General features: G+C 47.4%; 1 protein-coding gene and 1 non-coding gene across 2 annotated transcripts; both read left to right on the top strand.

Moving 5' to 3' along the window:
* The first annotated feature begins 2,264 nt into the window (after positions 1-2,264).
* Positions 2,265-2,726, top strand: Ccdc182 (coiled-coil domain containing 182). The gene has a single exon (XM_047543185.1). The coding sequence runs from the start codon at positions 2,265-2,267 to the stop codon at positions 2,724-2,726; it is 462 nt and encodes a 153-aa protein (XP_047399141.1).
* A 7,314-nt stretch (positions 2,727-10,040) lies between these two features.
* Positions 10,041-10,143, top strand: LOC124981469 (U6 spliceosomal RNA). The gene has a single exon (XR_007107993.1). It is a non-coding gene; the product is annotated as a U6 spliceosomal RNA (small nuclear RNA).
* The last annotated feature ends 385 nt before the right edge of the window (positions 10,144-10,528 follow it).

Below are 10,528 nucleotides of genomic sequence, written 5' to 3'. Positions count from 1 at the left end.
CCCACCTCCCCACATTACAGCAAGGGAATAGGCTCAGAGACAGGAGGTGACTGACCTGGAATGACACAGCAATTGGACTCCAGATCTCCTGACTCCTAGACCCACCCAATATTTTGTCTCAGTAATTGGAGTTGCTGTTTCTGTCTTGCAATTCACAATTCCACCTTAGTTTAGCCATGAACCTCCCCGCAAAACGCCTTCTTTGGTGCCTACCTGAGACTCCCTAGATGGTCCGTCTGCATCTCAGAGAGAAGGCATCAGCTCTCATCATGGGCTCCGTGGTGCTTGACTAGACTGTACAGGCTCAGGCGAGCTGATTCTATGCCTCTCTTCCCAGCAACAGCATGTTGGTAGCTTGAAATTGGCTGTACTGGGACTATTTATTCTGTGGAAATTGGCAATAGCTATAAATCAGTGCTTAACTTTTTTTCTCCCTGAGAGCAGCATACCACTAAATTAGTATCCCTACATTACAGTAAAGAAACTGAGGCTCAAGTATATAAGGTAACTTGCCAAAGAGACATAGCTTATAGGTGGTGAAGCTGGGACCCCAGGGCAGGAGTTTGAATGTTGGGGTACTGGGATGATAGATTTGAAAGAACTTAGAGCCACTTTGACCAGGAGGGTCTAGGTGGATCCCAGGTGGCTTATTCTGTTGTGTTCCTGCTAAAACAAATTAAAATACTGGAGGTCAAGCAATTCGAGCAGTTTTAGAACCTAGAAAGTCCAAGATGAAGATGTTGGTATCAGGTGAGGGGCATTCCCACGGCAGAAGCACGAAGAGAAAGAGAAAGAGAGGACCAGACTCACCCTTTTTATAAGGAGCCCACTCCGGAGATAAATGACATTAAACCAGTCGAGAGGGCTCTGCCTCTTAAAGTCTCTCACCTTTTCATACTGTCAAAATACCAATTAAATTTCAACATGAATTTGGGATAGAACAAACATTTGAACTGTGGCGCTGGTTTCTGAGGTGGGTACCAGATTGGGTGTTGCCCCAGGCTGATGACATTAGTCAGATAGCAACACCAGAACAGGAACCAGTCTGGGCGAAGAGAGAATCAATTCAGTTTTGGATGGACTGGATTTGAAGCTTGTGGTTGGGGAGATGTTAGATTTGGAGTCCAGGAGAGAGGTCCGGGCAGGAGCTTGCAATCTGCAAAATGGAGTTTTGTTCTTGGCTAATCCCAATGTAGATTAGTTAGAAATATTTTCTGAAAATGCAACGTCCACCTTTCTATATATTTTTTTTCTCATAGGTGTTGACATTTAGGTATGTTGAGGAACTATGCACCCTTACATTTGTTCCCTGCTCCCAGTACATAGTGAGTGCTCAGGAAGAATAGGCTGAATAAATGAGAGTGACCCATTTTCACCTGCAAATACCAAATCAGCTGCTGCTTGGGACCTTACATCAACATTAAATACATTCGTAGGGTATGGTGGCACACACTGTAATCCCAGCAGCTCAGGAGGCTGAGGCAGGAGGATGGAAAGTTCAAAGCCAGCTTTAGCAACTTAATGAGGCCCTAAGCAACTTAGTGACACCTTTTCTCTAAGTAAAATACAAAATAAAAAAAAAAAGAAAAGAAAAGAAAAAAGAAGAAAGAAAAGAAAATAGGACCGGGGATGTGACTTCGTTGGTAAGCAGCTCTGGGTTCAATCCCTGGTACAACAACAAAAATAATTAAGTACATTTTTCACAACTCAAAGATTATCTAGAATTCTGGCATTAGGCATATGGATTTGGAATTATATCACTGCTATAGCATTTTAGTGCCAGAAGTGGGACTAGGTGTCCTGTCTGACAATGTCCTGTTTTACTGGTGAGCCACTGGAGACCAGATATCATGCCAAGACCATCCAGAGCCCTTTCCAAGGACAAAGACCACCCAGTCTTGGAAGCCAATGAGCCTGGCCTGCCCTGTCACATCTTGCCAGTTTTCTCCCTTGCTTGTAACTTGACTTGTCCCTGGGGTTAAAGAAGACTTCGAGCTCTGATTCTGGAAGGATGATGATTGGATGAGCATCCACCCCTCAGGAGGGCAATTTGGAAAGATAAGCAGATGGAACTCCAGGTGACCAAACAAGAAGCGACAATATGCAAATGAGCGGATGTGGCTTTCTTCCTGGTTGGCCAAAGGGGTCTCGATGTCACAATGCGTAGGGTCTCTCCACTCCAAATAATTGTGCCTCTAGGCAAAATAAGTCACTGATCCGGCTAGTCTTTGGGCTCCCTCTGTGTCCAACAGGGAAGCAAGGCGATGGATCCCCTCTATCAGGCTGGGTCCATCCTCATGAAGGTGAATACCTTACAAGGGAAGAAGATGGTAGAGAGTGGCCTCCAGTCTGGAGACTTTTCCCTCTCCCAGTCATGGCCCTCCTGCCTCCCGCTGCCAGCTGACTTGGAGATCCTGCAGCAGAAGGTGGCGGGGATGCAACGGGAGCTGGAGGACTTTAAGAAGGAGGCGCTGAAGGCCATCCATTACCTGGAAGACTCCTTCTGCGAGATGAATAGCATCCTGGTGCAGCAAGAGGAGCAGGCGGCCCGCGTGAAGCAGCGGCTGAGGGAAGAGGAGGACCGGGGCGTCGTGCGCAACAAGGTCCTCACCTTCCTGCTGCCACGCGAGAAGCAGCTCCGGGAACACTGCAAGTGGCTGGAGTACATGCTGCTGGGCAGGGGCCGCGACACGCTGGGTGCTGTCAGGAAGAGCCAGGTGGACTGAGCCGCCTGGGCCACAGCGGCTGTGCCAAGTGGAAGATTATTTTTAAACGGAAGGACAAACCTTAAGACCCCACCCACCTTCTTCTTTTCCCCCACTTCCATCGCTTTCCTTCTACCAAAATAACACCTTGCCATGAGGCAAAAAGACCTCCATATGTTTTTTTTTTTTTTTTTTTTTTTGTTTTTTTTTTTTTTGGTAAAGTTCCATTTAACCAGCCTCGTCAAGGAAGGAAGTCAGACCCCTGTGACTTTCGCCTTGAACTATTTCCTGTTTGTAATGGTGATATCACTCAGCTGTACAGCATTTTTCTTGTATATTCTTAAACTGATTGTGTTGAACAGATTTACCTTTCATTGAATGACTCAACGCTCTCATGGTTTGTTACTTAATGCCTGGTCTACCGAGAGGGGTCGGGTCGTTTGCTCAAGCCCCCAAATGTCCCCAACTTGCTCTGCTTTTGTAGTTCTTGTCCTTGCCTGTTGGGCTTTCCTGCCCACTTTTCTCTGCCTTTGCCCACCTCTGCTTTCCTCCTTCTAGGCTGGAGACTGGCCCATCAGATGGACAGAGTTCCTTAGGACTCTGACGGGTGGAACTCTCTGGGCTCTAGGACATCCATAAGATGGCACCATACAATAGTGATGCCCATTTCCACACCTGACTTGTGGAGCAGGAATGGTAACGATGCCCAGATGTTTATCAGCCAACGCACACACCCTCCATGCCACCGCCTCCACTGGCCCTGGGAGGTGAGTGCGGGTCACGGGGAAGCACCAACCGCAGGAAGTCAAGTTCTGTATCCGGCGTCTCCATGCTGATAAGCGGCAGGAGTGGGCTTCAAGTGCAGGTGACCTGTGCTCACTCACCATCCTGTTGCTCCTCAACCCCCTCCTGACTTGGGTACCACATCAATCTGTTCATGGGTCTGTCCTGGAGGAACGAGGTGGTCATGTGGGTGATTTGGGGTTCATCATTTATCCCTGCACCTTTTATTTCCAAGGAGCCTTCTGTTTTCCTTTTTGTCTGGACCCCCAAAATGCTGCCATACAGCAGGGATCGTCCTCTAAGCTGCAGAAGTGAGGGGTCTGAAGGCTAGAGCCTCAGCAAATTCAGGCCTCTGTCTCTCCAGCCCACGATTTACAGCCTGTCCATGTCCTCTGTCCTTCTATCACAGCCTCAGCCCTCCTCCTCCTCCTTTCACAGACTCTCCAAATAAAACATCTGGAACTTGGGTTCAACTTCACAAAAGAACCCCATGACCCATGGTTAATTTCAATATTCACCCATCAACCAGCTACCCAGAGGGGCTGCATCCCCACTCTAACTGTAGGTTATTACTACCACAGAGGGCTTAGCTGAAGTAATGGTGATGGTAATACCAGCAATATTCATCTAACATAATGGTTCAGAGTCACCAAGAATATGATGTATTCCAGACGCCATGCATGTCCCTTTGTTGGTACCTACTATTAAAAACTTTTAAGATTCTGAAGAAACTAAGGTTCAGAGAAGCTAAGTAACTTGTCCAAGGTTACACAGTTGGTAGGGTTGGGATTTGATGGTAGCATTACCTTTACAGCCTGTGCTCTTAACTACTATGTAGTATTTTGGAGAATTGTCTCATAAATACGTCTAGAGTGGATAAAATAGAGGACAAATGGTTGAGAGAGCTCCCAGAGAAAGGATCGTTTGATGGAGGAGATTCCTACACTCCTAAACCTTGTAGGATGTGTGTGTGTGTGTGTGTGTGTGTGTGTGTGTGTGTGTGTGTGTATTTAATGTATTGAAGGAGATTTGCTTTCTAGTAAGGTGAACAAATTTCCAGTGTCCCATGCGGAGGTAAAGAATCTAATGCTAATTCCTATGGAAATAGACTTGAGGCAACCTCAGGTTCAGTCCTCGGAGCAACCGCCCAAGAGTGAGGGTGTTCCTGGGAACTCTGGGAAGAGATCAAGAGATCCTTGTGTGTCAAACTACATTTGGAGTCATCTGTGATTCGTTCTGGTCCAACATTTAAAGAGGGTCCTAGACAGCATGGAGAGTGTGCAGAGGCTTGGAGGAGACCAGGGATCTGAGGGGTGGGGGGCCAAGGCTGAAGGACCTGGCGAGCATGGCGGGAGACGTTTTGAAGGGAGATCCTTCTGAACTCTGGAAGGACTAATTGTCTTTTGGGGTGCGAGGGGGATAATGCCATCCCTCTTCTTTCTGCTTGTGTAAGGAACCAGCTGAGGGATAAACACAAGAGCCAGGCAAATGGAGACAAAATATCACCTTTCTAGCTGAAAGAACTGCTTGAGATTGGGGTTATTGTGTCTGTTAGCCACATAGACAGAGACTTTGTCCTTGAATCTGACCTTGTCTCCAGGCACAGTGCAGGCAGTGGTGCAGGCTTCTGTGGAAGTGTAGAGTCGCCTGTCTGCAGAGGGACAGTGTGGGAGAGAGGAAGGAGTGTACCAGGCGAGTGCAGATCTGTCTCCAAACCTACCAATAAGAAGGTCTCTCCCCTTCCCTGGGGAGGAGTAGGTGAGGGGAAGGAGAAGCTGGGCAGCTATTGAATGCAGGTCCCTCCATCATAAAAGAGGAAGGGGAAATAAGGGTTTGCCCTCAGCAATGAGAAAAAGGGTTCAATGAGCTGATCCTATAGGGCAGCGACAAAGGACAGGTGCTTGCGGGAGGCAGACTTCAGCCCCACGTAAGAAACAAAAATGATACTGGATGCCTATTATGTGTCAGAGCTCAGACAGGTTGCCTTAGCAGGTCTGGGATGAGAACATCTTAGAAAACCTTACCCATTTCAAAGACTCCGGGAGATACCCTCTAAACCCTTGCCGTATACTGCCGGATGGGAGTATCTTTGTTTCCCTGGGGCCTCTGTCTACACCAGATAGTTAATGCTAACAATGTGATTTATGGTGAGGTCCCTGGGTCATGCTGTATCAGTTTGACCTCCGGAGGAGCTGCAGACTGAATAACTAAGGTCAGCCACGCAGGCACTCCATGCCTATGTGATAAAACACCTATAAAAACCCTGGACACCATGATTCAGGGTTGACAATACTTAACACATCTCACCCACTGGTGCTGGGGAAATTAATTGTCATCCATACAAACAGAGGGAGAGGACAAGCAGAAGCTTGTCTGGTCTCTCCTTGAGTGTCCTATGTGCCTTTTACCTTTTCTGACCTTAATCTGTGTCCTCCAGCTGTCGTAGACAAGAACCACGAGCACAACAGCTTTTCTTAGCTCTGCAAGTTCTAGCGAGTCATAGAACTTGCAGTTGTTCTTGTGACCCACAACCCAGAGTCAGATGCATTTGACCCTGTGCTGAGATGTTAGCCTCACAATAGCCATGTGAGTTAGACACTGCTACCCCCAAGACAGAAGACAAAAGAGAGGTTAAGCAACTTGTTTAGGAATCCCTAGTGAGAATCCAGAATACTTTCTCTTGACCACCACCCCACTCCAAAGGAAGGAACTTGTAGTGCTGGGCTGGTCCCCTTTTGCTGGAAGGTCTTTTAAGGGGATGGTCCCAAGGCCCTCCAGCTCCAGGTGAGTTCTGACAAGGTAGTGCTGGAGGAGAGGCCTGGAGGCTCGCAGATTTCCTGTCTTGCCAGACTCAGGTGCACATCTGTCCAGGTGCAAGTCTACATGTCCTCTGGTGACATTCTCTACTACAGGGTTGAAAACCTTACAGTCTATCAAGGGTTTTTGATCTAAGCCACAGGATACCCATTACACTAACTTTTAAAAAGAGGGTTTTGTTTTTGTTTTTGTTTTTTCTCTCCCCACATAATAAAGCATCCAAAGTGGATGTCTTGTTCAGCAATCCAACAATGATAGCTCTGGGTTTGCATTTCTGACTCTCTTTCCTGTCCCCTTGTTTCCTACCCTCATGGCCATGTGATAGCTACAGGAGCTTCAAAATTGTGCCGTTGCTCTACCACTGACAGAGAAGGAAAGAAGAGGCAGACCTTTCTCTGAAAGCCTCCTTTTTATCAGTGAGGAAACTTTTTTCCAGAATTTTTCCAGCAGTTTCTCTCTGACACTTCTTTGACTGGACCTGGGTAGCTCACCCACACTAAACCAATTATGAGCAACAAGGGAAGCAATTGTCACAACTCAGCTCCTGGGCCTGGACACTTCAGTTACCCACGATCAGAACAAAATCAAGTTCCATTAGTGAAGCTGCCTGTTAGGTGGTGACCAACCCTGCTGCCGTCACCTCAATCCTACCTTCCCCACTTTGTTGACACTGAGGGCCCAGAAGAGGAGAGCCCTGCGTGCTGGACAGAGCAGCACAGCATGGTGGGCTGGGTGTTAGTGCAGAGGGACACCTCAGGGCCGTCACTTGCTCCACTCATCTGCCTGATTGATACTCAGGCTTTGTCCTCGAAGGCAGAGGCTTAAGATGACCCAAAGGATGCCAGGGAAGTTTTGAAACCCCTTAGTCCTTAAAAGAGGCAGCTGCTCTGAAAGATGCAATTCACATGCGTCTGCCGTCACCATCCAGAGTGACCAAATTGTCCTGATTTCACTGGGATTTTCCCATCTTTAATACTGAAATTCCCACTGGGTATGGTGACTCATGCCTGTAATCCCAGCGGCTCTGGAGGCTAAGGCAGGAGGATCGCAGGTTCAAAGCCAGCCTCAGCAACTTAGCAGGGCTGTAAGCAACCTGGTGAGACCTGGTCTCAAAATAAAAAATAAAAGGACCGGGGTTGTGGCTCAGTGGTTTAGCCCGTGGGTTTAACCCCTGGTGACCCATACAAACAAACAAACAAACAAACAAACAAAAAACCATAACTGAAAGTCCCACATGCTAGGAACCCTCTTGGTCTTGGACAAATTGGGATGGTTGATCATCTTACTTTAGATAAAAAACACCTTGGAATGATCCAGATGAGGCTGTGGGTGGGGCACATCACAGGAGGTCAGGGAGGAAACGAAGATGGTGGTGGCCTTCTTTGTCTGGCAGGTGAATTTTTTTTTTTTTCTCTTTTTGGCAAGTCTGGGGACCAACCCTGGGCCTTGTGCATAAACTCTCTACCATGGAACCACATCCCCAGTCCTGGATGATGGAGCTTTGCATATTTTTAAGCAAAGGCGATTTGGTTGCTCATGCTGCGCCAGGAAGTACTTGTCCTTCTTCACTCCACTCTCAGGTCCTTGTCTGCGAACACAGGTTGGCCAGAAGGTTTGAGAGCAAGGCATTTAAAAAAACAAACAAACGAAAGACCCCACAACAACATAGGGTCTCCCTATGTTGCTCAGGCTGACTGTGAACTTGCGATCCTACTGCCTCAATCCCCTGAATAGTTGGGATTATAGACTTGCGACACCATACCCTGGCCGTTCTGTTTTTATTTTATTTTAATTTTTTTATTGGGGTGCTGGGGAGCCTTGCACGTGTTAGGAAGTACTGTACCACTGAGTTATACCTCCAGCCCTGTTTTTATTTTAGATGAAGTGTTGCTGTGGTGTCCAGGCTGGTCTCAAAATCTTGGGCTCATGATCCTCCTACCTCAGCCTCCCATGTAGCTGGGACTACACGTGTGCACCACCGTACCTGGCTGAAGGAAAGGCTTTTCCTGGGCAACTTTTGAGATCCTTCTGGGAACTGTTGGGGTTCCTGATTAGGTCACACCTCACAGCTAAGACCTACTCCTGGAGGACAGAGGAAATCCACAGGAGCCGAAAAAGCCAGGAAGAGAAAGTTTTTTTTGCAGCTTTGGAAGACATAACTCCTCACTCCAACTCTTCTCCTCCCCACTGTGAACAATGAAGCTGAGCAGCCCAACTGCTCACTTGCTCTGAAATTCTAAGACAAATAGGAGACAAAATAACAGATGGTCCTCTCCCTGCCGATTGCCACGGTTCTCCAAGGTTTCCTCCAAGCCGTGATGCTCCCGTCGACCCTCCTGAGCATTCCCAGCAGTAAGAGCGCTGCTGAGACCTCAGACACATGGTTCCATCTCCCAAAACCCTCCCTGGGCCCCGGGCCCTGTGTCTGCTGCAGGCGGGGATGCCTGGGTGAGCAGAATGTCCGGGATGCAGGGAAGACACACGCAGTGATTGGCTGGGAGGTAACGAACCCCAGCTGTCACAGCACGGGCCTTATCTTTTCTACTTAATTGATACCCAAGTCCAGGAGGAAGAGAGCTCTTGGGGAGAAGCGTGGATGGGCAGCATTGTGCAGGGTGGATAGGAAGCAGAGTTGGGATCTGGAGTTGGCTTCATTCCACACCAGAACTCTGCTTCCTGATTGGATCCGATTCATTTAGGTTTCCACAGAGTGCTAAGAACAGCGAGCCTGGGCATCTTTCCTGACACTCACCAGGTGTCCATCTACGTGGCTTTCCCAGGGTTCAGATTTATTGGGTGTGACTTATGTAGGAGACTCAGCAACTCCTCCAGAGTCAGAGGGAAGAAGGCAAAAGAGACACAGGAGGGTTTGACCATTTCCCCTCCTACTCGCTTCAAAAGTGAATGTGGTTCAAGTTGGTGCCCAGCAAGGAGTAGTTGCTCAGGAAACATTTATTGAATGGAATAGAAAGTGCCTGTTGGTACCAGTGGTATTTATAAATGCAACATTTGGGAGTGACGTAGGGTCATTTAACTGGAGTAGAAGTCTCTGAGGCAAACATTTTGGGGCAGAGCACTGAGCTTCCAATCAGAGGTCCTGAGTTCACATTCTGACTCTGAAGCTTCTAAGATTCCCATTTAAGACATGGTCCTTCATCTAGCATTCCTTACTTCTGTCATCCAGAGACTTCTGATTTTTCATCTGCAAATCGGGATTAGGAGAGTTGGCTTCCCAGGCTTGTTTAAGAGTTCATTGAGATAGGTACAGATGCAAGTGACAAAAGAAAAGCCATTACATTATAAGATATTTCAATCTTCCATGCCAAGTAATCTGTGAGGGCAGCCCAATTTCTGGTTTTTTTGGATCTGAACTAAATAAAGAAGGAAGTTTGAGGGTCTTGCTTCAGAAAAGGCTGAGTCTTATTAGTGGGAATGAAAAAATAGATATGAGTGGAAAGAAACAGGGAGAAATAAGAAAGAAAACCCTGGCAGGCTCAGGATTGCAGAGAGAAGTCTTCAGTGGGCAGTGGAGAATGAGCTCTGAGGATGAAGCTATGCAGGGATGGCCTGGCACAATGGGGTGAGCCAGCGATGGGAGAAAGGTGTTAGGAAGTGAGAGCTACAAGGATGAGGCTCTCAGAGGAAAACATCCGAGTAAGCCTTAGACACTAAAGGAACAAGCAACAAAAGAAAAAAGTAGATGAAGTTGACTTCAAGATTAAAAGCTTTTGTACAGTGCTCGCTTCAGCGCATGTATGCAAAAATTGGAATGATACAGAGATTAGCATGACCCCTGAGCAAGGATGACATGTAAATTCATAAAGCGTTCCATATTTTTCCACAACCGGTGGGGGGAAGCAAGGGAAGAATGGAGGAACTTTGGATGGGACAGAGGGGAGTGGGGGTGAGGCATGGGAGTGGGGGTGAAGCATGGGAGTGGGAAAGATGGTGGAATGAGATGGACATTGTTACCCTAGGTACATGTATGATGGCACAATTGGTATGACTTGACATCACGTACAACCAGAGAGATGAAAAGCTGTGCTCTATTCGTGTACAATGAATTGAAATGCATTCTGCTGTCATGTATAACTAATTAGAACAAATTTTTTAAAAAGCTTCTGTAGAACTAAAGTTGGCGTACACAGTGATACATGCATACTGATGTTTACAGCAGGACAATTCACCACAGCCAAGGTATGGAACCAGCCTAGGTGTCTGTC

Source organism: Sciurus carolinensis, chromosome 3 (assembly GCF_902686445.1).
Source record: "Sciurus carolinensis chromosome 3, mSciCar1.2, whole genome shotgun sequence".
NCBI lineage: Eukaryota > Metazoa > Chordata > Mammalia > Rodentia > Sciuridae > Sciurus > Sciurus carolinensis.
Note: the sequence above shows the minus strand (reverse complement) of the source record. Positions and strands in the feature narration are given on the sequence as shown.

Excerpts from the sequence above, each read along its gene's own strand:
- Ccdc182 (XM_047543185.1), top strand. The coding sequence starts at position 2,265 with ATGGATCCCCTCTATCAGGCTGGGTCCATCCTCATGAAGGTGAATACC.